Source organism: Phyllostomus hastatus, unplaced genomic scaffold, assembly GCF_019186645.2.
Source record: "Phyllostomus hastatus isolate PE091 unplaced genomic scaffold, TTU_PhHast_1.1 phas_contig_80, whole genome shotgun sequence".
NCBI classification, from domain to species: domain Eukaryota; kingdom Metazoa; phylum Chordata; class Mammalia; order Chiroptera; family Phyllostomidae; genus Phyllostomus; species Phyllostomus hastatus.
Window position 1 is genome coordinate 57,413,092 of NW_025333960.1, and position 27,103 is coordinate 57,440,194.

The following is a 27,103-nucleotide window of genomic DNA, read 5'->3' on the forward strand; positions in this document are numbered from 1 at the left end:
ACACCAGTTCCCTTGTTTTCCGTGAATAAGTGAGCGGGCCCAGACAAAAACAGCGCGACTCCCGTGAAGCTGCAGGGCGCTGGCCCTCAGCTGCTCTGTCGCGGGGGCCACGGTGCAGACCTGGGGTGCAGACCTGGGCAGCAGAGGAGGGCGGCACAGGGACGGGCGGGTGCTGGGCTTGCTCGCAGCCCAGGCACCAGAGTCAGCCAGGATGCGGCGGCCTGAGCCTGGAGCTGATGGTGCCGGTGCTGACGGACTGGGCCAGCATCCTGGACTGGGCCAGCATCCTGGGCCGGGAAGCTCCGCTGGGCCGCTCTTCCTCGTCCTCCACCTCCGTCCCTGAGCGTTGAGCGCAGCCAGAGCGGCCGGTCAGCGAAGAAGCCTCCAGGAGACGAGCGTCCGTCTGCCAGCCGAGGACACGGCAGCACAGGCTCTGCCCAGCTGCCGTGGCACCAGGTGGACTGCAGCCACAGCCCGACGTCGGTAGTTTGGGCGCAGAGGGGCTTCGGGTGCTGCCTCCGGGAGCTGCCAGGCCTCGCGGTTGCCAGGAAAGGGCTGCCGCTCGTCCAAGACCTGCCACCGGCCTGTGGCACCAGACACAGGGACCCGGGGTCCCCGTGCTTCTCGCTGTTTATGAAGCTCCGACCGAGGGCTGGACGTGCTGTGCTGCAGTGGACACTCTGGAGACCCTTTCAGAGGCGGCAGCTGGCCGGGCCCCCGGTGGGTGGGTGTCCTCTGAGCTCAGCGTGGCCTTGCTCCCACAAGCAGGTCCCGCCGAGACCCAGGAGGGGCGTCCACCGCGCTCTTTCCCAGTGGCGCCCGTCGTCCCACGATGGACGTGCGCTCCACTGAGCAGAGCATCTTGACCCTGCCCAAGAGAAGGAACAGCTCAGCCCCAAAACCGGAACCTTTTTACCGTAGGTCTTAGGCAGGCCTTCCCAGTAAAGAATAAGCATTTATCAACCATTGCTGGGAAGTAAACCAGACACTAACAGTAGTGATGACGTCACACTCAGGGCTTGCTGGGTTCTCTGCACTGTCGCAAGGGTGGCGTGCGTTTCCCCACAAAGTGGGTGGTCGTGTGCCATTTCGCACACGCAGCCCCCAGGCCCACTTTGCCCCCAGTCTGGGGGCAGTGAGGCGGAGAGAACTGGGCCAACAAAGGGGAGGCCTGGCTTCACTGAGGAGACAGCGCCTCTGCGCCTGTGCTACCCGCTTGCACCTCAGCAGTTCTGTGACGCAGGTGTTACTTTGTCGGCACCGTACAGGTGAGGAAACGGATCCGGAGGTCAGGTGGCTGACTGCACTGGTTTGCTCAGGACTTGGGTTTTTCGGGACTTTCAGTCCCCAGACTGGAAACATCCAGGTGAGCAGGGCCAAGTGGGTACTGACCTTCTCCGAGGTCAGTTTCCTCCCCAGGGTGACGCGTCACTGGATGCTGCAGTGCTATGTCTGAGAGCCTGCTAGCTAGGCTAGCACGCAGCTCTTCGGAGCCACGGGGCGCAGGGAAATGGGGTGCGAGACGCCCTTTCCGACACCAGCATCGACAAGAGCCGCCCACTGCGCCAGGTGCCAGGTGCCATGTGCACACGTCGCGGGGTGCAGTGAAGGGGGACAGGGACGCTTCGGTCGGGTCAGGGTTGGGGTTCGCATGACAACAGAAGGCACATGGTTTTGCTTTTTAGATGCTTGGGGTGTTTCCCCATGTTTCCCCCATGTTACTGACAGCTGAACTTTTTTTTCCCTTAAATCCTCACCAAGGATGAGTTTTCACTGATTTTAGAGGGTGGGCGGGGGAGGGGAGAGAGTGCGTGAGAAACGCCCACCGGTTGCCTCCTGCATGCGCCCCCACGGGGGTGGGGCTTGAACCCTGTTTGGTGAACAGGGGGCTCTCTGACAGAGCCACTTGGCCAGGGCCATGCTGAGCTTTTTATCGACTAAGGAATAAAAAGTCATGTAGGCGTTACTTCCAGAAAACTTATTTTTAGCTTTAAAAACTTGAGCCAAATTTTATTCCCTGTTGCTATAATTTTAGAGCTTTCAAACCAGCTCTCTCCTCGTGGGCGGTCAGAGTGCACACTAAACAGACATTTCTTGCGTCGGAAGCCTCACTTCGTAGCACAGCCGCCAACCGACGCCTCCGGGATTCAGGTTTCCTGTTCCGCAGTGACTAAATTTCTGCTTGGGAGCTTTTCTAGTTTTCAGTAATTTGTGTGACTTAGTCTTTAAAAGTGACTACAAGTTTAAGAGTCATTTTCGCAGTGAAGATGTTGCATAGGGAAACTCCTTACCTTCGGTGACTGGGCCACCGGAGCACACTCCTTGCAGCAGCCGCCGGCAGTGATTTCGGATTCTAACCTCAGGCGTCTCGGGGTCCCGGAGCCGTCGAGTGAGATGTACAGATCGACGGGGGTTCAAGTCTGGATCACACGGTCAGGTTTCCCACAATGCACGGCTGAATTTCCCTGCGCCACCAGCCTCCGAGGCCTGTGATGATGGCACATGGAGACAGCCTAGACAGTGCGAGAGTCGGGGGTCGTCTGTCCAGGAGAGCCGCCCGATGAGCCCGACGAAACCCAAAATCTGCTGTATCTGATGGAGGCCCATGTTACCACCATAAACCCACCGTATTGTCCGTTTGAAAACAAATACTGCTAACACTAGTCATTCACACCAATCACACAAATAGTCTATTTACACACGTTGAGAAAGAAAAAATATATAATACTGCCAAGTAGCAGTTGAGGTCTGTTTTTTACAGCCTTTAGAGGAGGATACTTCCCGCAGTGGCTGGTGTGGCTCTGGGCTGAGCACCAGCCTGCAAACTGGAAGTTCCCTGCTTGGAGTCCTGGTCAGGGCAGGTGCCTGGGCTGCAGGCCGGGTCCCAGTTGGGCGTGTGAGAGAGGCAACAGATCACCGTATCTCCTGCACATCGATGCTTCTCTTCCTGTCTGTCTCCCTCCCTTCTCTCTGAAAAATAAAAATAATATAAAGTCTTAATAAAGAAAGAAAAAGAAAGAGCTTCCCAAACCTCTTTATCCCACTCATGAAATCATGAGCAATATGATTGTTTATTTTTAAACAAAGTACGTAAAGTCGTTTTCAGAAGGGGAGCTTTTCCAATAAAAATATAAAATTTTGTTAATATTTAAATTACAACCCACCAAGCCCCTGCTGCTGTCCTGGACACGAGCTGTGTGCTAGCTAGGGTTGCCCAGGTGCTGGGCGGGACCGGCTGGTGGGGGCGGTGCACACAGGTACGCGTGGAGCTCGTGCGCGACAGGAACCGTGCGCGACAGGGACCGCTCCGACCGCAGCGCGGAAGGCCCCGTGTGGGAGGGCCCTGTGCTCGCCCTGCGGGAGTCAGAGCAAGGGGCCCGGAGGCTGCGCTGAGTTGGCATCTGGGTCCTGGGTGTCTAGGTGGACGACGTGGCCCCCGGGGAGGACATTCGACTGTTAATACAGCGTTTGTATTGTAAGTAAAAAAATTATAAACCGAAATTCAGCAACCATATCGACATGTTTACTGGACATAAACTAAGGTTGTGTGCTTCTGCTTTCCAGCACAAACTCAGAATTAGCAGCCAGAAACGATGATCTGTTTTCAGAAATTAGCTTCTTACAGTTTAAACCCACAATATGGAAATTTTAATACAATGTTAAATACTTTACATAAAGGTAAAGGGTAAAATCGAATAATTAATAGCAGTGAGCAATAAGAAGGCCTAATGGGTTCAACAGCTTTTCTTAAGACGGCTTCTCCTGAGAACACTGGAAGGGGCTTTCACACCGACTCAGTGATACGGTCCGCTCCTTCCAGGAGAGTGTCTCGGGCCCTGAACAGCCGAGGAGCTTCATCCACGATGTGCTGTTTTGTGGAAGACGACTTCTGAAAACAACGGGGAATGCATGAGAATTCATTTTAGAGAAATTACGCATTTTGCAGGGAAGGTAATTTTTGGGTAATTTAAAAACTAACTTTGTCTAGATTTTATAAGTGCTTAAAAATGTTTATTTATTTTTAGAGAGAGGGGAAGGAAGAGAGAGAGGGAGAGAAACATCAGTGTGTGGTGGCTTCTTATGCGCCCCCTACTGGGGACCTGGCCCACAACCCAGGCACGTGCCCTCACTGGGAATCAAACCGGTGACCCTTTGGTTCACAGTCCACTGAGCCACACCAGCCAGGGCCATAAGTGCTTTCAAATAACTAGAGTGAATGTGTAGACCAAGGAGACAACCTGCAGGAAAAAAGGGGGCACAGCAGCTGATGCTGTGGGCAAACCACAGGTTCAGCACCCCTCCGCGACTGCCCTCCCCTCTGGTCATGTGACGAGGGTGCCAACGAAGGCCTGCTGCCTGCCGGGCTCTGAGGCAGGTGCCCTTGGGCACCTCACTGGAAAGTCAGTCGACTCCGACCAGAACTGCGTGGGGCTGCCCCAGGGGTTCTGGGTGCTGTTTCCTGCCACCACCTCGCTGTCGACTTGTTCTGCTCTGCGGTGGTGGTGGCGAACGTCTTTGTCCGATGTGTCACTGACTTAGAAGATAGCAGAATAAACACATATCAGCAGTTTTCTGATACCATACAGTTTTCTAGCCATATTCCAGCTATTTCTTGCCATTTTTCTGTCTTTTATATAACATTCTGTGTTAATGGATTTGATGACTAAAGGTAAAAGTTGAGATACTAAAAATAGATGTATTGCTACAGAAAGGTTAAACATAGTATCAACTCAGTATTTTAAAAATGAAAATGACAAACTTGGTAATTTCATTATGAGATGTATTCAATAATAAAGTTGGAGTATCTGAGGACAATACCATATTTAAAGTTTTTTATCATTTTGAGTCCCACTTGGAAATAAGTCCTTAAATACATGTTTAGGGTAGCACAATATTGTCCAGTTGAAACATACTTGATTCCAGGATCAAACATTTACCCATATCTGAGGGACTTGGTAATATTTCAGCAAAATACCCAATCTAATCTCTCAGCACTGAAGGAGTTCTGAATGTGAACTGTTTAACCCTATCCTGTCCTACCTGAGAACCTGCGCTGAGTTCTTGCTGCGCCTTGCCTGTTTTGCCACTGAAGACACGGTGGGGAGGAGGTGGTTTAAGCCATTTCGTAAGAAGTGGCCTCAATGTAACCACCCATTTTGCTGTCCACGCCCCAGAAATGGAGAGCGGGCCTTTGCCGCTTCCCGAACGGTTCGGAGCTGCAGACTTGCGGGACCCACACGAGGACAGAGCAGTGGGCGCCTGTGCCGTGTTCTCCCTCCGGTTCCTAACGGGACTGCAGAAAACCAGAGAAGACTGCTGTCTTCCTAGACGGGAAGATGCTGTGTGTTCTCGGGTCTCTGCGCTCTGTCAGACGGAGGCCGCCTGGCCCCTGGGCGTTTGGCCGCACAACCCGCACTGTGGAGACGCACACACGAGCCTCGAGGCTGAGACTGTCCCTCCCACCCGGTCTGCGCGCCTGGGCCGCCAGGTCCCTCCACCTGTGAGGACGGCGAAGTGCAGGAGGGACCTCCAGGAAGGCAGGGCCGGACTGGTTAGTGTTTAATTCAAAGCTTAGTGTTCATTTATTTAAGAAATTGAGCTGCCCTGGCTGGCGTAGCTCAGTGGATTGAGCGCGGACTGCGAACCCAAGTGTCGCAGGTTCGATTCCCAGTCAGGGCACATGCCTGGGTTGCAGACCATGACCCCCAGCAACCGCACATTGATGTTTCTCTCTCTCTCTATCTCCCTCCCTTCCCTCTCTGAAAATAAATAAATAAAATCTTTAAAAAAAAGAAAAAAAAGAAATTGAGCTGCTAGCTACATTGGGTAATGTGATGCTCTCCCAACAGTGTTTGCAGCTGGTAACACGCTGTTTGCCGCATCCAGTCAGGCGGCGCACAGTTGTGACTTGGCCCGTGGCCGGCGCTCACGTTCATCGCTTGGTCAAATGGTGTCTGGCAGACTTTGCACCGTGAAAGTCCGCTATTTCCCTTTGTAATGAATACCTGCGTGGGCAGGTACTTTGAAGTTATGCGATTGTCCTATTCCTCATTAAAAACAAAGCATTATTTGTATGCATACTCGAAGATTATCAGCGAAATTATTTTATAAAAAGTTCACTGTACATGGGACAACTGTAGTAGAACTACAAAAAAGAAAAAGAAAAGAAAAAAGAAACCCAGTGCCCTAAGGCGGGGTAACAAAAAAGTTCTCTGTGCAGATAACACTTTTCTCGCTAAATCAGTGAAGGACCTTTGGACCGGACTTCTCTGGGAACGTGCTGTGTACACTTGTCTGCCGGTCGAAGTCCCTGTCAGAGTAGGTGACCGGTCCAGTACTGGAGAGACGCTAATGAGAATGCAAAGGGCAGTTTGAGACCCAGTCGCGCGAGATGAAGTGCTCCAGCCGTTGAAGACTCGCCTTGTTTCGTGGTGCTTTGCACATACAGCGTCTTTATCACCATCGAGGCAGATTCCCCACCAACAAACTGCTCACACGACTCGCGCTACGGCCACACTTGATTGGCTGTGAGACTCGCCTTGCTGGGGTGGCCTGGAACCAAACCTGCAACACCTCCGAGGCATGTTCGCATGTAATTTTGGATAAATGTGGCCTTCATCGCTATATTGTATATAGCACCGGTTTCTAGAGTCGGTCAAAACCCGTCATCAGTGTTGGGAACGGGAAGTGTTCCGGCGGCTCAGCCCGCAGCCCCCGAGGCCCCTGGGGGTCCTGCAGAGCCCGTGCGACTCAGGCTGCTCCGGGCCCTGCCCTCACTCTCACACTCTCACATCCCCCCTGTGAGTTGGTGTCACGTGGCTGCGGACCACAAGCTCAAGCTGCCCTAAGTGTTTATTGCATGTTTAATATTTATCAGTTTTGGGGAGAGGAAGGTGTTGGCAGGGCGGGGCGGCGGGGGGGGGGAGACAATGATGCATCATTGGTTGCTTCTTGTGTGTGCCCTGACCGGGGCTGGAACCCCCAACCTTGGGGTATCGGGACGACGCTCCAACCCCCTGAGCTGCCTGGCCAGACGCCTTGTTTCAGAACTCTGTCTGCGTGTCCGGCCCCCTGGGCAGCCTGGTGTTTCGCTCTCGGACAGAGACTGTGATTCTGGGCCTCTGTGACTGGATTCCGCACAGCGCAGGACCGTTAGTGAAACTAAATGAAAATCAAATATCGGGTAACACAATTTGGCAATCCGCATTAAAGGGTTTAGAGACACGTGTTCTTTGTGGTCTGCTAATTCAATGTTTAGGAGTTGATTCTAATGAAACAATTAGAAATAAGTGAATTCAAGAAACACATCACTGTATAAAAGCTAAACATTGGAAACATCTTAAATATTCTATAATGGAATTGTATCCAAAATTATGGCTGTGTTCATATATGCAGCTTTTGAAAACCATCTTTCCTAGGAACACCAAATGAAAATGTTCTTTAGACAACATGGGGCGACATCAGCAGGCTGCCAGACTGCACTCTCACGACGTTGTAAAATACCTAAGTGCACGTGCGGAAGATAAACAGACGTGAGAATACACGAAAAAGTCAACAAAACGGAATGCCGAGTAGTGCGATTGTTGGTGGTTTTCACTTTCTCCCTTTCTTCGCATTCTCTGCATTTCTCTTACAATAAGTTTATACACAATAAACTTTGTGAGGATTCTCTCCGGGTGGTAACAGTCGGTGCCCTCTGTCTGCCAGCGCGTGCGTTTCCACGAGCCTTGGCACAAGTCTTTCCCGCTCGTCTGGCTGCGCCGGGTGTGCGGCAGGAGTTCGCCGCCTGCAGAACCTGCATCCTGACCACCCACCACCTGGCAGCTAGTGCAGGTAGGTGTGGTTCCAGGTCGGGCAAGACGAGGCAAACAGCAGCCCAAAGCGGCCCCTCCCGGGACAGGGCGGTGGGAGTGGAGGCGAGCTCCAGGGAGAAAGCGCGGGCGCCGAGGTGGGAGCGAGGCACCCGGCGGCGGGGCTTTGCTTCTGGCCTCGGGCTCCGGCTGGCGCGGGCAGAAACGCGCACCTTCCGCCACTCGCAGCCTCCTGGACAACCCTCGGAAAACCGGACCCCCGTGTTCTGGGGGCGGGTCCTCGGAGAGAGGAGTGGGGCTTGGAGGAGGGTGTTGTGGGCACTGGGAGAGGGCTTAATAGGCCCTGGAGATCGGGGGCGGATCCTCGTGGAGCGGGCCCGCGGGGAGCGGGGCGGGGATTGGGGGGGCGGATGGCAGGTCGGCGGGCGGTTCCTTGGGGCGCGGGGCGGGGATTGGGGGGAGGATCCTGGGGCCGGTTCTCGGTCGCAGGGCTGGTGCCGGGGGGCGGGTCCTTGGGGCGCAGGGCGGGGTTGTGGGCGGATTGTGGGGCGGATCCTTGGGGTGCGGGGCGGGGATTTACGACCGGTGCTCTGGGTGGCGCGCGCTGGCGTCCTCCGCCCCTCCCGCGCGCGGCCCCTGAAGTCCCGGAGGCGCGCGGCAGCCCAGCTCGGGCCGCCGCAGTGCTAGCAGCGCCGCGGCCGGGGAGCGCGGGCCGGGGCCGGGGCCGCGGCGGGGGGCGCCGCCCCCAGCGTTTGTCTGCAGCCCCTAGAGTGGGGCGAGGGCTAAGACAGGGCTGAGCGGGGCCGGAACCATGAACCGGAGTTTCCACAAGTCTCAGACCCTGCGCTTCTACAGCTGCAGCGCGGTGGAAGTCAAGAGCAAGGTGAGCCCGGCCGGCGGTCCGCTCCCCCGGCGAATGAATGGGTTCTCGGCGGGCACTGGGAGGCGCGGGGGCCTGCGCAGGCGACGGCTTTGGCCCGCGGACGCCGTCTGCGCTGTGCGGGGTCCGGCCGCCCTTCCCGCCCCTGCGCGCACACAAAGCCCGCAGCCCAACGCATCCAGCGGGCGCCCCGGCGCTCGGAGGGCTGAGCCCCGGCCCGGGCCGCGCGGGCTCGGGACCCCCCGCGGGAGCGGCCCTTTTGTTCCACGAGCGGGAGGCCCCTGGCACGCCGGAGGGTGCGGGAGCTTCGGGGGCCCGGCCGGGGGAAGGCCCTGACTGTGCCGCCTCCTTAGCTGCGGAGGAACCTCGGAACTCGCGAGGGGGAAACGGCAGCGGGCCCTGACCCCCGGCCCCGACCCGTCTCCCGGCGCGCCCCCGGCCCAGCCTCCCCGGGCGCGCCCGCCGCGGCTGCTCCCTCTGCCTGCGCCCGGCCCAAGCGTGCCCGAACTTGTGGGCAGCCGTGCGCTCTTGGGTTCCTAGCTGATAGGATCTGGCGCTTCTGTACTTTGCAGGGCGGCTCCTTCGCCCTGGACGCTTTTGTCTGCGAGGGTCCAGGTGGGAAACCCCGCGGGCAGAGGCAGAGCTGCAGCTGTTCGGGGTGCCGGGGAAGGGGCCCCCTCGGGCCTTTCGCCGAACCCTGCCTGGTAGCCGGCCCTCTCGCCTTTCTCTCTGCGCGCCCTCCCTGCGGTGCAGCGGGGCGGAGCAGCCTGGAGGGTGGGCTCCGACCCCCACCTGTGCGCACGTTTGGGGCGGGCGCCCCCTGGCCGGGTGTCTGGGGAGACCAGTCCGCGGTTCCGTGCCTGGGCGGCCCGGGCCGGCGACGGGGGTCCTCCGGTGTAGGGCTTCCAGGGCGTCCGCGGACGAAGGGGGTTGTGGGAGTTTCGAAGCTGCAGTGAGTTGCAGGGTTTTATTCTTCCTCATCGTCACTCTTCGACCTTTCATGCACCCCTAGTTTTCCGTAAGATCAATCCCGTCCCCCCAGTGCTGACTCTGTGGCCCTCTCGTCCACCCATCGGCTCTGTAGCCGGGCACTGCCCCGCCCCCCAGTCAAAGGTGCCCCCCCAGTCGTGCGGGGGAAAAAGCCGCAGGCATGAGTGTGAGCTCCAGACGACTTGGTTTGTTCAGCTCGGAGGGAGTGTGGCTTTTTCAGCTCGTTGTCCACCACAGTGGCTGAGCAGGGTGGCGTTTCATGTTTTGAACTTTCATTCTGAGATCACCCTAGATTCCCAGGCAGCTTCAGGACGAAACACAGAGACCGCTCCTCACAGGTGACCACTGCAGACAGTGTCCCATCCAGGGCCTCGGCAGACACGTTGGCATGTGTGGCCGTGGCCGCTTCCGTCGTGTGCACATTCCTGCCACCAGCAGTTCTGTCTCGAGGCCCCTCCTGCTGCCCCTCCACGGTGGCCTGTGACACTCGCATTAACGCTGTTCTGGGCGGCACCTGCCACATTCCCTGTGCTCAGCCCCGGGGGAGCTGGCAGCTGTCTGCTTCACAGCTCCCGGGGGTCCGCCGGCAGCAGACGCCCTCCCCAGGGCCTCCTCCTGCCAGTCTGGACTGCGGGCTGCGGGGGCTGGAGAGGGAGGGCCCGCCTCGGCCCACGGTGGCGGCGCTGGGGCTGTGGGCGTGGGGGGGGCCCAGCAGGGTGCCTCATGCCTCCCAGATCCTGGGTTCAAGTTCAAACACAGTGAATGCTCCCCTGGGGCTGAGGGGCAGCGCTGGAGTTCTGGCTGAATTTGGGAGCACTCCTGGGAGGGCCAGCCAAGCGGGTGGTTCTGCAGCCCCTGCCTGTGCTGTTTGTGCTGAGGCCCTTCCCTCTGCTCAGCCTCCCACCCGCCCTCTGAGTAGTTCGCGTCTGCTCCCGGCGCGCCCATCTCTGCAGGGTCCTCCACTCCAGCCCTCAGAATGCAGGAGGAGCCCTGGCTGGAGCGGCGGGCTGGGGAGCACGCTGGAGCCAGAGGGTTGCAGTTCCCATGTCCGGTCAGGGCTCCTGCCTGGGTTGCTGGTTGGAGCTTCAGTTCCTGATCCCAGGTCTGGGTGCACGCGAGGCGACTGACGCTTCTCTCGCGTCCATGTTTCTCTCTCACATCTGTTTCCGTCTCACATCGATGTTTCTCTTTGCCTTCCTCCCTCTCTAAAATCAATGAGAAAAAAATGTCCTTGGGTAAAGAGTAAAAAAAAAAATACAGAAGGCAGCCCTGGCTGGTGTGACTCAGTGAATTGAGCGCTGTCCTGAGAACCAAAGGGTTGTTGGTTCGATTCCTGGTCATGGAACATGTCTGGGTTGCGGGCCAGGTCTTCAGTAGGGAGCTCGTGAGAGGCAGCCACATGTTGATCTTTCTCCCCCTCTCTTTCTCCCTCCCTTCCTCTGTCTAAAAGTATATAAATAAAATATTTTTTTTAAAAATACAGGAGGCAGAGCTCTATGATAGGGATGTCTGCATTTGACCGCAACTCCTGGGTTTGTCCGTGAGGAAAATGGTGCTGGGGAGCCGGGTCCAGACGGTTCTGACACCGACCAGCCCTGTGAGCTTTCAGGCAAGTCGTGTGACTTCTCCGAGCCTCCGCGACTCCCCTGTGAAACAGGCAGGGGCTTTGTCACCTCCGCAGACCAAACGAGCTGGCGGGTGAGACAGTGTCCTGGGAACTGCTCGGGACCCAGAGTCGTTAGAGTTCAGGCTGCAGATCAGGGTTCTGGTGCGTTTCAGGATACTGGATCTGAAGTCATCTCTGATCCTCTCCGAATAGTTGGGATCAGCCTCCTGTCACAGCCGGTCCGTCCTCAAAGCTCTGGGGACCGTATTTCTCGCCCTGGTGGCTCTCCCGTCATGTAGCCTCTGATGCTTCCCCAGACATTTTTCCTTAGTGCCTGTGATTCCTCAGTCTTGGCTGCGGGCCCCCCCCCCATCTTTCCACCTGCTTGGGCTTCTGCCTCTCCTCCCGTGGGAGCTGCCGTGGGGACAGGGGCCGTGCAGGCAGCGGGGAGGAGCCTCGGCCCACGGGAGGGCAGCAGGAAAGCCGGTGCTGGGACCAGTGCAGGCGCTCGATGACTAGGACCATGTGTCACCCGGGGAGAAGGTGGAAAGCGACACAGTGCCGTCGAGGACTCCTCGGTGCCTTTGAGCACGCCAGCGCTCCGCAGCCCCACCAGCACCCGTGGGGGCCCACGAGAGCAAAGGGACACAGGTCTGCCATCTCGGACGCATGCCGTGCCCTCGCCGGCCCCACGCTGGCCCTGTCCACGTTCCCTGGCCCCTCTGGAAATGCTGTCTGTGAGCCTTCCCAGCCATGACCGCCCTCCTGAGAGCCCGTCCCCTGCCCGCGCCGGGGAGGGGGGGGAGGGTGTGCCCCCTGGGCCCTGGCCCCCGTTCTGTGGTCCCTCATCCCAGGGCCCTTTGTCACCTGCTGACTCCAGGCAGGGACCGAGGGTGTTTGGGGCAGAATAGCAGGATGGAAGCTATTCACACAGCTTTTTGCTACTTTGTTTAAATAATGTTGGAGGCCTTGCAGACTCCAAACAAATCCATGGTCATGGTAGACGTGGAAGACAGATTGGGCAGAGGGCGGGGTACTTCCCGGGTCCACGGGGGACCCGCTGCCCGGCCCGGGCTGCGCATGCGCCGCTGGCCCTTCCGCGCCGAGGACGCGCTGCGCCTTCGCTCGCGGGAGCGGGGTCGGGCGTCGCGGGCGCGGTGCCCCTGCCGCTGCACTCCCCGGGCATTGCGACGGTTTTCTCCCGTCGTAGGTATTTTTAGGAAACACGCTAGAAAAACGACTACACAATATCCCCTCTTCTTTGTGCACTGTGATTGATTTGACCGATATCCTGTGTCAGGTCGGCCACGGTGTGGCCGGAGGCGCTGGCGTGACAGTGCCGTGAGCCCGTGTGTCCTGGCCCCCCCACACCGTGTCCCCGCCCGCGGGGACGCGCCCTTCCGTCGGCCGCGCCGGCTCCCGGCCAGGCTCCCCAGGGGCGCTGGACCCTTGCCTTCCGGGGCCCGTTGGGAACTGCCTGACACGTTTGACTCAGCTGTGTGTCGGCTACACCCTTTTAAGGCCCTGGTTTTGCCTCTGAGCGGGCCCCGCTCAAACAGGTTTGGTGGCCTGGTCTGTGACGTGGCACCTAGAGGAGACTCTCCTGGGGGGCCGGGGGGGGACGCCGGTCTGTGGGCGCTGTGGGTGCCAGTGACAAGCTGCGCGGCAGGAAGCCCGATGAGCCTTCCTGGGGACCCCCAGCCAGCGGGGGCTCGGGCCCTTTCCCAGCACCCCCGGGCAGGTCAGACAGCTGGCCCCCGACCTCAGGAAGGGAGGAGTGTCCAGGGTGGGAGGAGGATGCAGCCCTGTTCAGGGTGTCAGAATCTCTCGTTGGTGAGTCAGCACCGTGGGGAGGCCCCCTGGCGTTTCCCGAGACCACGGGCCCGCCTGGGCTTCCACAGGCCAGCGAGGGAGGGGGCTGGAGCGACCGCAGCAGGGGCCCCAGGGCTTGGATGCCTAAGGGGTCCTGGGGCTCACTTGTTCGGCTGGCTGTTGTCATGGTTACTGGCTCCCCGCTTCCTGGCCGGGATTTCTGCTCTGCTGTGAACCTGGAGCCATGGCCGCCCCTGATGGCTCAGGTTGGACATTGCCCTCCGTACAGGCTGTGTGCACAAGTCTTTCTTCAAATTTATTGACCACCCACCCCAAATAGATAGGCGTTTATGTGCCCAGACGCTGTTTGGGAGGCATTGTGATTGCAAAGAATAGCTCACGAGTCCCCATCGCTACCGTGTGGGGTGGGTCCCTGTGTACCCCCACCCTAACAACACGGGGTCCGGGGAGAGTCGTGGAGCTGCCCCAGGCCGGAGTCCCCTCGCCCTCCTGCCGCTGTCCGGGCCTGACCCTCCCTCAGGCAGCCCTGGAGTCCCGGTCCCTGTCGGCGCGCCTGCTCCCGGCTTGCGCTGCCGCCCTGAGACGGCCCCTCGGCCGTGTGGGTCCAGAGCCGGGGAGGGCGAGGTCTTGTGCTTTGGGGGAACAACTTCTGCTTTTCCTGCTTCTCTGCAGCTGTTTCCTGCTCCGCGGCCTCGGGGGAGGGCCTCGGCCCCCCCGTAGCTGTCCCTCAAGTCTGGTCCCACCACCCGCTCACGTGCTCGCTCACAGCCACCGCATGCCCGGCGCGGGGCCGTGCTGGGCACGGAAGGCAGTCGCCCAGCCAGCCGGCGTACGCACCTCAGGTTACAGGCCGGCGGAGGTCCGCCCGGCCAGTGCGCCGAGTGACAGGGGTTCGCACCTCCTTCCGACCCGAGGTTTCATTCGGGGCAGCCTGCCGGCACCCGCCTGCCCAGCAGGACCCCTCAGGACCTGCTCTTTCCTTCTTTCTCGTGTCGGCCTGCCCTCCTTGGGCCCTGGTCCCCCCCTTCCTCACCTGGGGGACTCTTTGGTCCTGTCCACCTTCCCTACTGCCCTCCAGCTCAGAAAGTTGGCTGCATTTCCCAGCAGTATGCTCCATGGGAAATTCAGCGTCTGCAATGAGAGGGACAGTGCTTTGCATACAGTAGGCACCCAATAAATGTTGGGTAAGTGACTCAGAGGGGGAGTCGCTGTCTTTTCCTGGTCGCTGCTGGTTCAGAAGTGGTGGTTAGGGTGTGTCAGAGGGTATTACTTTGTGAGGAGGATCGGCAGAGCTTGACCCACCTGCTGGCCGGGCCCCAAGGTGCCTCGGAGGGGTCAGCAGCCTGTCCCCTCCCTGCTCGTGCCGCGAGGGAGCGAGGTGGCCAATCGGGAGAAGAGCCGAGCAGACAGAGGGGCTTTGGGAGCTGAAGGGAGACTGGTGTGGAGGCTGCGGGGGCAGTTCTGCAGTCACGGCTCCAGCTTCAGGCCTGTCCACCATCGGAGCACCAGCTCTGCGTCACCACAAGCTGCCCCTGCCTCCGCCTCGTTGGCATGGGCCTCCAGGTGTCCCCTCCAGAGCCACTGGGCAGCCTGTGTCACCGCAGGACTGGGCTCACGGTGTGGGTGGGGACCCAGGTTCCCTTTGACCCTCAGTCCCCTGTCCCTTAAAGTCTGTTCCCCAGGTTCCCGGCGTCCAGGGGTGCATGTCCTACAGCCACTGTCCATCCCTCCGTCTCCCCAAGGCCGTTCTCCACCAAGCCGGTGGCCCAGCCCCCATCCCCAGCCCAGCGTCTGCTCTGTACTCGGGGTGCGTGTGCAGCAGTTTACTTGGAGGGGGAGGAAAAAGGGCCGTTGCCACCTGGAGAGTTGGAAAACCACCCAGGTCCTCCCGCCTGGCCCGGCCATTAAATGCTCACTTCGTCCCCACCCCGTCCACGGCCGAGCGTCCAGCAACCCAGCCCTTTCCTGCTGTCGCCCACAGAAGCTCAGGCTCCGGAAGCTGCCGTGGGCCGCTTTCCCTGTCGGGGGTGGGGGCGGAGCTCGGTGGGGTGTCCAGTGGGCGTGACAGCAAAGCTCACCGGTCCCAGGCCAGCAGCGCGATCAGGCTTCCTGTGGGTGCACCCGGCGACCGCTGCTCGGGGCGAGGTGTGGGACCCTCCAGCACGCGGGAGGCTCCTCCGCGCCTGCCTCGTCAGCCCGCACCCCCGCGTGGTCCCCAGCAGGGGCCCTGTCACCGAGGACGCAGTGTCAGCACGCACTCAGGGGCGCCGGGGTCCCTCCGCGTGCTGGTCTGTGTTACGGTCCCAGCAGCCCTGTAGTTTGCTGTCCTGAGCCGCGCGCTCCTCTGGAGGCTGCAAGTGGGCTCCTCGGGGGCGGCCTGTGGTCCCGGCAGCCGCCTGCGCTGCCACGAGCCCCTGCTCCACAGGACGGGCGGCCCCGCTCCGTCTCGCCCACAACTCGGGCGGCTGCTCCCGAACTGGGTGTGTGGACGTGGGCCCCGGCCCCGGCTGCCGTGGACTCTGAGGGCTGGAGTTCCCAGAGACCTCCCCCCCGAAGCTCACGGAGCATCGTCCACGCACACGGGACGGTGGGGGGGGCGGGGGGCGGCGCCGGAAGACGCCTTCGGCCTCCCGGAGTGCTGGCGCCCCTCCACCGAGAGCGGAGGGCTCTCCCGGCCCTCCGTTCGGTCCTGCGTCTGACTCGTGGCCCTCACGCCCTTCCGGGCGCCCCGTCACCCTCGCCCCCTTCTGCGAGCCACCCTGGGGGGCCTGGGGGCTCCTCGCGGGTCACGGGGCAGCTCAGGCCACAGGCTCTTCAGTGACGGTGGGAAAACAGTCTCCCACACGGGAGGGAGGGAGGCCCCGCGGCCCTCCGAGGGGTGGACTGTGCAGAGACCTGCGGAGCGACACGAGCAGCTCACACCTGAGTCACCCGAGTGGGGGAGGGCAGCTCACACCGGTGTCACCCGAGGGGGGGGAGGGCAGCTCACACCTGTGTCACCCGAGGGGGGGTGCAGCTCACACCTGCATCACCCGAGGGGGAGGGAGGGCAGCTCACACCGGCGTCACCCGAGGGGGGGGGCGGGGGCTCTGTGACGGGGGTCCCTGCCTTCCCGGAGCCCCTGGCCTAGCGAGCAGGTGTGTTAACTGTCCATGTGGCCTCAGAGGCACCCGACAGGGTCCACGGCAGGGTGCTGTCAGGTGCCGGGTCCGCGCCAGTCACACCACCCAGCGGACTTCCCGGAGCCTTCGCTTCTGAGGCGTGACGTGAGCACTGGTGTGTGGTCCGGAAAGGCCCCCTGCAGGGGCCCCCGTTCGGGCACACGTGCTGCTGTGGACGGTCGGGCCCTGCGGCCCCTGGGTTGGGGCTCTGGGACCGAGAGCCGTTTGGACAGCTGTGCCGGGAGCTGGACGCCGAAGTGACGCTAGTATCCTGTTTTCCACGGCCTGGGGGCCTCAGCCGCTGGCTCCGCACCCGCAAGCCCTGACCTCACTTCCCTCGCTGGTCTGGAATAATACCGGGCGTTGTTATGGCCAAACGCGCTGCTCTGCCTGTAGGACACACAGGGGAGGCGGTGGCAGGGGCCCTGGGCAGTGGCCCCCGGCCCATCAGCCGCCCTGCAGGGGCAGGCGTCGGAAGGTGGGGATCAGACTTCACCAGAAGGTGCTCCGAGTGCCTCGAAGGGGACGCGGGAGCTCTGTGAGCTGCACAGGCGGCAGACAGACCCCCCAGGCGTCAGGGCACAGGCCTGTGAGAACGGTGTGCTGAGGAAGCCCCACTCCGCTGCTCACCTTGGGCTCAGAGGGACCTGACCCATCTGACCCTGTCCTGGGCTGGAAGCATGCTCCGGGGACATCGTGGCCCCTTGCTTGTCAGTGGTGCCTCTTCGTGGCTCTGGGGGGCCACACACTCTGGCCGCAGCCTGGATGAGCACCAGCCCTTCAGAGCGGATGGGCCGTGGGGCTGCCTTGCTGTCCCATCTCAGGTGTGTTTCAGGGGTCACCCAGTCTCTGGGTTCCTTCTGGCTGCAGAGAGGAGGCCCCAGGGGCTTGACCTGGCGGTCCACTCACCCAGCCAACCGTGGTCCTGGCCGTGGACCCAGGTCCTAAATGCTGAGCCGCCACACCCGGTCCCGTCCAGTTCCCCTACCCCTGGGTTCCACCTCCTGGGAAGCAGACGACACCCACCTGCTCCGACATGGACTGAAGTCACAGCTTGTGTCCCAGCACCTCCCTCCCCAGGTGTCCTGGACCCTGGCTGCCTGTGGACCCCTGACAGCACAGCCTGTGTGTGTGTGTGTGTGGGGGGGTGGCTGCAGGGGGTCCCTGGCTGCCTGTCTCACTTCCTCCTGTCCTGCTACATAGGCTCTTTGCAGCTGCCACCAGAGTGTCCTCAGTGACTTCCCAGGGCCCTAGCACACCCGGACATGTCCCTTAGCTGAGGCCCCTTGAATTTCACGGCGGAGTGGGCACACCTGCTGAGCGGAGTCTCCATGGTGAGCACAGCCCTGAGAGATAACAGCCTGCCCACAAGGGAAGGGACAGGCCTAAGGAAGCCATGGCCCCGATCAGCAATGAGGAGGCACCTCACAGGGCAGGGGGCGTGCCCGCGACAGGCTTGCTGGCCTGCTGTTGGGAAGCCACATGTGCAGGAGGGCGGCCGTGTGTGTGTGCCGCAGAAGGTCCCTGGGAGGCGTGCGCCCCCTGCCCCCGTGCTCAGCCCGGAGGAGGGGGCTCCGTGGAAGGCCCGTGGTAAGCTGCTGCCGAGATGCTGCTGTTTGTGGGGTCTCCCTTGGCACATGCACTTGGATTTCATTCTGATAACAATCCCACTAGGAATTCGCTTTTGCCCCTTTTTTGCAAAGGAGGAAATTCACTCAGGGTGAAAGGGCCGCGAGTTGCGCAGCAAGCAAGGAGCCAGGAGTCTGCGCTGGTGTTCCCACCCAGGCCGCTCGGAGCGGCTCTGCCCCGCAGTCTGAGAGGAGGCAGCCCTGGCCGGGCCACACGCCTCCCCAGCCTGTGCCCTCGGTCTCCCACTCCTGCCGGGACGTGACTCTGCTTCCCCGTGCACATTGGGGTCCAGGCCCCTGGGCCGAGGCGCTTTCTGCTGTGGGAACGTCCCAGGGACGTGGGACCCATGAGCAGCCCCGTCTGCAGCTCGTCTCCAGCACCCAGGTCTCCCCACACCTGCACCCCAGCGCCCCTCCTTGCCTGCAGAGTCAGCTGTCCTTTCCTGCTGGGCGCCCCTGCCCTTCCCTGTGGGGTTCTCTGCTGCCATGGGCTCTGCAGGGCTGTCCCCTCCCCTCCTGTGGCAGCCTCCTGGGTGAGCGGGCAGGTCCCGATCCTGCTGGCCCAGGCTGCCGTCTGTGAGTGGAGCAGGGGCACTCGGTTGCTGTCGGGGTGAAAGAGCGTGCACACAACGCTGGGTGCCGGCCACACCTTCTCCCCCAGACTGCAACGCTCCCTCTGCTGGGCAGAGGCCACAGGCCGGGGCCCTGGACCTCCCTGTCCTCCCCGCAGCCCCGCCCACGCCCGCAGGGCAGTGCTGGGTCCCTGGGCGCAGGTGAGACGCAGGCCCGCCGAGGGGACCGCGGGTGCAGTGGGTCCCCAGCGGGAGCCGGGTGGCCTCTGCCAGGGTGCGGGCTTGTCGGGGCAGGTCCGCCCTGCCGACAGTGGCCCGTCATCGCCCTGGATCGCGGTGGGCTCGCGCTCGGCCCCACCCTGCTGACTCACGGGCCTGCGGCCCGACCGCAAACTGCCCCGACGGGCCAGGCCAGGAAGCTGTGCCGGGGCAGAGCCCGGTGCTCCAGCAGACTCGGCAGGTGCTGGCCGTGTCTGTGGCCATTCCCCAAAGGGGGCTCAGTTTTCCACCCGGTCCCTCGGCCCTGTCCCCAAACGGCCCCGAGATGCCCCTGGGGCCCTACCCCTGCACGCAGCTAGGTCTCTTCTGCTGGGGTCCAGCCCCTGCTGGTGACAAGCCTGGACCCTGCCCGGGGTGGGAGGCTGTGAGGGTGGGGGGGGTCCCGCTCCCCTGAAGGGACTGGCTCAGAGAGGGGCATGGGACACTCCCCGGCCGAGTGACAGAGGGTGCTCTTCCTCCGAAGGTCCTGTTGGTTGTGACTCCAGGACCCACCTCCTGGAGCAGGGGGACATCAGCGGTGCCAGTGGGCCTGCGGGTCTGGCCGCCCATGCTGCCTCCGCGGTTCGGGGGCTGCTGTCCGTGGGCGGCACCGTGGGCGCAGCGCCCCTGCCCTCCCTCTGCCCTCCCTCTGCCCTTCCGACCCGGCCTGCGCCGCAGTCTCTGCGTTTTGCGTCGCGTCGCGTCGTGTGTGACTGCACATTGCTCGCCATCGGCCGTCAGACAAACCCTCCGCCCCCTAAGGGCTCAGGGCCGGGGCCCTGTCTGCGTTCAGTCGGTTTTGTTGAACGAACCGCCTGGAGCCGGCACCGGGAAGATGCTTACTGGATGTCTCCGACCCCGCGTTTCAGACCAGCGCGCGGTCAGAGTGCAGGCCGCGCGTCTCCGCCGGCCCAGGTGCGCTGCTGCTGCTGCTGCTGCTGCTGCTGCTGCTGCTGCTGCGCCTTCCGGAGCCGGGCTGGCGTCTCAGAACCTGGGGGCCCGGCCCAGAGACCCGGGCTGGCGGCGCGTGGGCCGGGTGTGCGGGGCTCCAGCTGCGAGAACGCCCGCCGCCCCCGGCGGGCCCTGCGGCCTGTTCTGTGACTTTCGACCTCCCCGGAGCGCGCCGCGAATTCAGCCTCCGCGGGGTCAGGCTTCCAGGGTCAGGCCCGACACCGCACGCGGGCGGCTTCTCCACATCTCGTCCCTGGGACGTGCTTCGCCCGTTCGATGAGCTTTTACGGTTCCCGTTTTTCACTGTTGTGAGTGCTTTGATGAACATTTTCCTTCGTCCTCGGTTTCTGATAACCTGCCGCTGCTCACACCCGACAGGCCGGCCCACCTGGGAGCGGCCGGCGGGGGCGGGGCCTCGGAGGGGTGGGGTCCCGGCGGGGGCGGGCCCCAGTGGGCCGGACCGCCTCCCGCTCCCCCGCTAGAGGCTCAGGGCCCCCCCGCACACCAGCCTCTCGCACGTGCTCGGTTCAGGTGTGCGCTGCAGGGCAGGTGCCAGGGCCTTCCTCATGTGAAGGGCGTCGTGGCCCCCGCTGCCCGCGGGAGCCTGTGTCCCGGGTGAACACGACCTCTGACACTGGAGAATGACCGCGGGGTCCCAGGCTCCTCGGCCAGGCGCCGGGCGGGCAGCGCTGCTGGGAGGGAGTGGGGGGCCGGAGCCGGAGGGTCGGGGGCCAGGGCCCTTGGCCCCTGCAGAGCAGGGCGATGGTTGTACTGGGCTGGAGCGGTCGCCGCCCCAACCCGCTCTGTGTGCGAAGCCCCACAGCCCCGCCCTCACGTGCCCAGCGGGAGCCCAGAGAGGCCGGAGCAGGCCGTGCGGCCGGGACTGGCCCAGCGCCGGGACGGCCTGAGTCCGCTCGTCGTCCCCGGAGGAGGAGGACCGGGAGGTGGGCTGCAGGGTCCCGCCCGTCTCCTCCCGTCCCCTCCTCCTCCTCCCCGCCCCCGCACACCGGCCGCTCACGTGTGTTCGCTGCTCAGCCTGGAACCGCGTCTCTCCCCCCCGAGGAGGCAAGTTCCGCGAAGGACAGGCGTTTTCTCTGCTGCCCTCCCGCGCTCCCCGGTGTGCAGGCAGCCGCCAGCCCAGAGCCGTCGGACGAAGCCTGAGGGTGGTTGGAAGCAGGGCCCACCCCCCACTCGCGTCCCTCCTTCGGGCCGCGTTCCGAGTGCCTGTGACTGCCCGGGCCTGTGGGGGACGACATCGGGTCGCTGTTATCACGGCTGAGAGGCCCAGTGCGGGGCGGTGTCTGCTCAGTGAGTTCTTGTTGGCGGTTTGGGGGGGGGTGCAAGGAAAGGGACACATGTCACTTTACATGACGCTTCTGGGAGAGGGCCCCGGCGGTTCGGGGTGCCTGGGGCCGCTCTCCTGGAGGCTGGAGGGAGCAGTGCAGGAGGACCATGGCCACCCCGGCTTTTCTCAGGGAGGTGCCCAGGGCCTTCTGGGGGCCTCCGGGTGTATGGAGAGCCCACGTGACTCTGTGTCTTTCACACTGGCAGCCGGTGTTGAGCTTTGACGCCTGAAGTGCAGCCACGGCCAGCGCCCTGCTGGCGCCCTGCAGACGGTATGGGTCTGACACGCCGAGAGGCCCCACTCACACGTCCGTCCGCAGAGGAACCCACGTGCCGTGCCTTCTCCGTGGTGCCCGTGGGAACACCGCCTGCTGACGCGAGGCCCCTGCTTGGGGGTCACGGGCGAGGCAGGCGCAGGCAGCTCTCACCCGACCCCCTGTCCTGTGGCTGTCGGTCCATGCAGGCTCCGTGGAAACCTGTGGAGGTTTACTGGAAACGGTTAGCGGCGGTGCAGCCCATGAGCGCGATGAAGACCTGGCTGCCTGCTGCGCCCAGAGCGTGCCGGGCACCCCGGCCAGACCTGCTCTCCTGGGCTCGTGCGTGCGGTGGCTGAACGTCTGGGGCTGCCCGGGGTGGGGGCGGTGTCTTGGAGTGACCCACTTTCGGAGCTGATTTAACTGGTGAGTGCTCTTCCCTAGTGCCTGGCTCCTGCGGCCTCGCCTGGTGAGTCTGACCACGCCCAGCGTGCCCCGTGGGCACCTTCCAAACCCAGGGCCTGGTGGCCTCGCCTTTCTCCAGTTCAGAGCACATTGAGCCCGAGCTGCCGCCCCCACGGGACCAGTCAGTGTGGGGGTCGGAGGGGCACTTCCCAGTGGGAGGCCTGCCAGCGCTGTGGTGGGCACGCCGACGGCGGCCAGCCTTGAGGGGCCCAGCAAACAAGCCTTTCCTGCCGAGTTGCACTGGTGTCTCCCCACGGCGCAGTTGCTTAAACTCATGGGTGAGTGTGGAGACACTAGGTGTCAAGAAGAAAAAAGTTTGCATTTTTAATGTCCTTAACATGCAAAACAAAACATAATCATGGTAGTGGATTCCCCTTGGGGTCACATGACGTTGAGAGATGAAACAGACTCACGTTGCCAGAGCTTCGTGCCTCCTGAAACGCCCTTCACAGGAAGCTTCAGGCTCCGAGCTGGAGAAGGGAGGCTGAGGGCTTCCTGCCGTGCGTGCGTGGCCAGGGTGGAGAGGGGCGTGTGAGAGGAGGCAGGTTCCGTCCTGCTCCGGTGCCTGGCCCGGATCCTGCTCCCCAGTTCAGCTCGGCCGGACCGATTCGAGCCAGAAAAGCTGGCCCTGCCAGCTGGGACCCAGTGTCACCTCCCGCTTCTCCGCTGCGGCCCGCTGTCACCGGGGGCCTCCCCAAGCTCTCAGGCCCTCACCTTTTGTACTGATGACAGCCCGTGGTTGGACCCCGTCCGCTGGGGCCCCCTCTGTCTGGGGCAGAAGCAGACCCCCCATTGGGTGACATGTGCAGTGCCGCCCCTGGGGTCTCCGTGTTTGCGAATGAGGTTCTCAGTCACCTTTCAACTATCTTTCAAATTTTATTTATTTATTTATTTATTTATTTATTTATTGAGAGAGGGGAAGGGAGGGAGAAAGAGAGAGAAACATCAGTGTGTGGTTGACTCTCACATGCCCCCACTGGGGACCTGGCCTGCAACCCAGGCACGTGCCCTGACTGGGAATCGAACTGGCGACCCTTTGGTTCGCAGCCTGCACTCAACCCACTGAGCCGCACCAGCCAGGCAAAATTATTCTTTAAGGTGAAATATTTAGACAATCGCTCTCTAAGCTATAATTCACATCGAGTAGAAACCGTGGCTTTAAGGTGTGAGGTCAGTAGTGTTTCGCACATTCTCAGTGGCGTGCGGCCGTGACTGCGACTGACCTCAGAACGCTTCCCGAGCCGCCGCCCGCTGGCCATCCTTCTCAGCCCCCCCAACGCCCAGCCCCCGGCGACCCCGGTCTGCTTCCTCGGGGGCTGCCTGCTCTGCGTGCTCCGTGCACATGGAGTCGTGGGGCCGTGTCCTGGGTACCTGGCGTCTCTCCCGGGGCGCATGTTGCGGAGGTTCCTCTCTGCCGAGCTGTGTGCCGGCACCTCACCCCGTCCTGTGGCTGCGTAGCAGCTGTCGGGATAGAGCACGGTCTTCCCTCCGTCGTCCGTGGGGGCACCTGGCTTGCTCCCACTCTTGGCTGTGTCGTCAATGACGCTGCCGCGGACACTCACGTGCAGTTCGTGTGGGCGTCTGTGTTCGTCCCTCTGGAGTGGGATCTCCAGGCCCTGTGGTAACCCTGGTCAACACTCTTCAGAGCCTCCACACTGACTTCCAAAGCAGCTTCCACCGCTTCGCCTCCCTTCCTGCAGCGGAGAGTCCGGATTCCCCCACCGTGCTCCAGCGCATCGCCACCTGTCTCTGTCTGTCTCTGTGGTCCGAGTCATCCTGGGGTGAAATTGCACCTCGTCACAGGCTGAACGCTGAGGCCTTTTCATGTTTATGGGCCGTTTGTGCATCTTCTTTGGAAAAATATCTACTCAAGATTTTGTCCATTTTTAATGGGGTTGCCTTTTTATTGTTGAGTTTTAGATGTTCTTTTTATTTTTTAAAAATATATTTTATTGATTATGCTATTACAGTTGTCCCATTTCCCCCCTTCACTCCCCTCCACCCTGCGCACCCCCTCCCACCCACATTGTTCCCCTTTAGTTCATGTCCATGTGTCATATATATAAGTTCTTTAGCTTCTACATTTCCCATACCATTCTCGCCCTCCCCCTGTCTATTTTCTACCTACCATCTATGCTACTTATTCTCTGTACCTTTTCCCCCTCTCTCCTCCTCCCACTCTCCTGCTGCTAACCCTCCATGTGATCTCCATGTCTGTGGTTCTGTTCCTGTTCTAGTTGTTTGTTCAGTTTGTTTTTTGTTTTTGTTTTAGGTGTGGTTGCTAATGATTGTGAGTTTGCTGTCATTTTACTGTATATGTTTAATCTTCTTTTTCTTAGAGAAGTCCCTTTAACATTTCATATAATAAGGGCTTGGTAATGATGAACTCCTTTAACTTGACCTCATCTGAGAAGCACTTTATCTGCCCTTCCATTCTAAATGAAAGCTTTGCTGGATAGAGCAATCTTGGATGTAGGTTCTTGTCTTTCATGACTTGGAATACTTCTTTCCAGCCCCTTCTTGCCTGTAAGGTCTCTTTTGAGAAATCAGCTGACAGTCTGATGGGAACTCCTTTGCAGGTGACTGTCCCCTTATCTCTTGCTGCTTCTAGGATTCTCTCCTTCATTTTAATCTTGGCTAATGTAATTATGATGTGCCTTGGTATGTTCCTCCTTGGGTCCAACTTCTTTGAGACTCTCTGAGCTTCCTGGACTTCCTAGAAGTTTATTTCCTTTGCCAGATTGGGGAAGTTCTCCTTTATTATTTGTTCACATAACTTTCCCACTTGTTGCCCTTCCTCTTCCCCTTCTGGTACCCCTATAATTCGGATGGTGGAACGTTTGAAGATGTCCTGGAGGTTCCTAAGCCTCTCCTCATTTTTCTGAATCCTTGTTTCTTCATTCTTTTCTGTTTGGTTGTTTCTTCCTTCTGGTCCACTCCATTGATTTGAGTCCCCTCCTACAGGTCTGGATGGATGTTTCTTCTTTAACTCCTTGATTGTCAGACTTCCATACAGTTCAATTTTCTGTCAGTTCTGGTTGTTTTTTGTTTCTAAATTTTTGTTGTCCTTATTTTGGTTGTGTGAAGAGGCACAGTGTGTCTACCTATGCCTCCATCTTGGCTGGAAGTCTCTAATTTTAGTTGTTCTTTATGTATCTTGGACACAAGTCCCGTATTGTACACATGATTTGCAGTAGTTTCTCCCATGCTGTTGGTTTTCTTTTCACTTTCTTGATGGTGTCCTTTGAAGCACAATAGTTTTCCACTTTGATGCTGGCCAATGTATCTATTTTGTTCCGTTGTGGCTTATGCTTTTAGATCAAAGAATCATTGCCTAACCCAAGTAATGAAAATGTAATTCTGTGTCTTCTAAAAGTGTCATAAATGTATCACATTTCCATCTCTATCCAATATGAGCTAATTTTTGCTCGTGATGTGAGTGAGGTAGCAGTCTGGCCTCCTTGGTGTGCATGCGGTGTCGAGCCAGCACCATCTGTCGAAAAGGCTGCTCTTTCCACCACGGACTTTCCTGGCATTCTTATCAAAGGCCAATGGATCGCAAACCTGAGGTGGTTCTTTTTTGGACTCCAAATTCTGTTCTATCGATTGCGTGTCTATTTTTATGCCAGTGCTGCACTGTAAGTTTTGAATTTGAAAAGTGTGAGTCTTCCAACTCTCTGTTCTTTTTCAAGAATCTTTTGGATTTTTGGGGGGTCTCTTGCATTTCTGTATAAATTTTAGGAACAGGTTGCCAATTTCTGCAAAAAAGGCAGCTAGGGTTTCAATATGGGTTGAATTGAATTTTCAACCAACTTGGGAGGTATTGCTATCTAAAAATCTTGTCTTCCAATCCGTGAACATCAAATGTCTCCCCGCCCTCCATTTTCAATGCCTTAAGTAACTTCACCTGTTCTCTGAAGACATCTGCTGATGACTTTGATCAGAATACCAGGCGGAATAGAGAACTGTAGTTCGTGTATCAGAAATGAAGAGCAAGATGACTGTATTTCAAATTGTCAAACTTCCGGAATGAAAGTCTGGTTTTTTTGCTTTATGCTGTTGAGATGCCCACAGGATAACTTAGGCATCTAAATACTGTGAAGGGTTAATTTAATTTTGCATTGTTATATGCACTGTAGTTTTCAGTGTACACATCTTTTCACTTCTTTTGTTACATTTTTTCCTAAATATTTTCATCCTTTCTGATGGCACTTTAAATACTATGTCACCACCCTGGAATTAAGACGCTTCCCTCTTGAGGGTTTGTGGTTGGTGCTGGTGTGTGTGTTGCGACTCTCCTGGGCTAATGCTGGACCGAGCGTCCCTTCTCGTGTGTGGCCGCCCAAGCATCTGCCTAGTCAGCTCGGTGGCCACGTGACGACCGGGCAGAGCTGCTTCAGTGGCAGGAGCGGGAGCCTTCCGGCCTGTGCGCCTGGCGGGGCGCACCTTCCACCCGCCAGCACGTCTCGCCCTCGGCCTCCTTTCCCCGGTGGCAGAGCGTCCCACGGTCAGCCAGGTGACAGGTCAGCCAGGTGACAGGTCAGCCAGGTGAAAGGTCAGCCAGGTGAAAGGGTCCCGCACACAGCCCGCACCCACCTGAGTGCCCTCCGGGTTCCCAAGTGTCAGGCATTTCCAAGCCACCATGAGCCTCTCGCTCCCCAGGGTGCCTTTTCCCTCTTCTTGGCGTCCGAGTAAAATACGCATGACGACATTTGCCGTCTGAAGCGTTCTGAGCGTGCGGTTCAGGGCTATTCAGTACCTTAGCGATGCGACGCTGCTGTCGCCAGCACCTGCGTCCTTTGGTCTTGGGACGCTGAACGCTGTGCCCTGGAGACGACCGCCTCCCGCCTCCCGCCTCCCCCCTCCCGGCCCCTGGCAGCCGCTCCGCTCGCCGTCTCCGCGCCCGCCCGTGACCGCGCGGTCAGGGTCAGAACGCTGTGCGTGCGGTCGCGCGGCTGTCGCATCCGCCGGAGCCCCCGTCGGTCAAGGCGCAACAGCCGGCTGAGCCGCTCCTGCGCTTGGCGACTGCGGAGGAGGCCGCCAGGCGCGGCTGTGCGCGGGCGGCTCCCCAAGACCCCCAGACCCTCCTCTCCGTTTTTCCGGGTGCGCGCTCAGGAGCGCAATTGCTGGGTCAAAGGATAATTCTGTTTTTAATTGGGGTTCCGATTTCTCCGTGTCTTCACCAAACCTTGCTTTCTGGTGCGAGCCTGTGTTTTTTACTCAGTGGTCGCCCCGACAGGTGTGAACCCCAGCTTTCTCTGTGCCCTTTGTCCGGCTCTTGCCGCAGCGGCTGCCTCGCCTCGGGGGTTCTCTGCGAGACTCCTTTACCCTGAATGTCTTCAGACACCAC

The 27,103-nt window shown here is 60.1% G+C and overlaps 1 protein-coding gene and 1 pseudogene across 1 annotated transcript in view; both read left to right on the forward strand.

Moving 5' to 3' along the window:
• Positions 1-832: 832 nt before the first annotated feature.
• On the forward strand, positions 833-3,393 carry LOC123825987 (annotated as a pseudogene).
• Positions 3,394-8,437: 5,044 nt separating this feature from the next.
• The window catches only part of PARD6G (par-6 family cell polarity regulator gamma), a 54,702-nt gene continuing 36,036 nt past the window's right edge, over positions 8,438-27,103 (forward strand). The window contains exon 1 of the mRNA XM_045850435.1: positions 8,438-8,694. Within this exon, the coding sequence (XP_045706391.1) occupies positions 8,623-8,694 (72 nt within the window). The 5' untranslated portion in view covers positions 8,438-8,622. The remainder of the gene's footprint in view (positions 8,695-27,103) is intronic.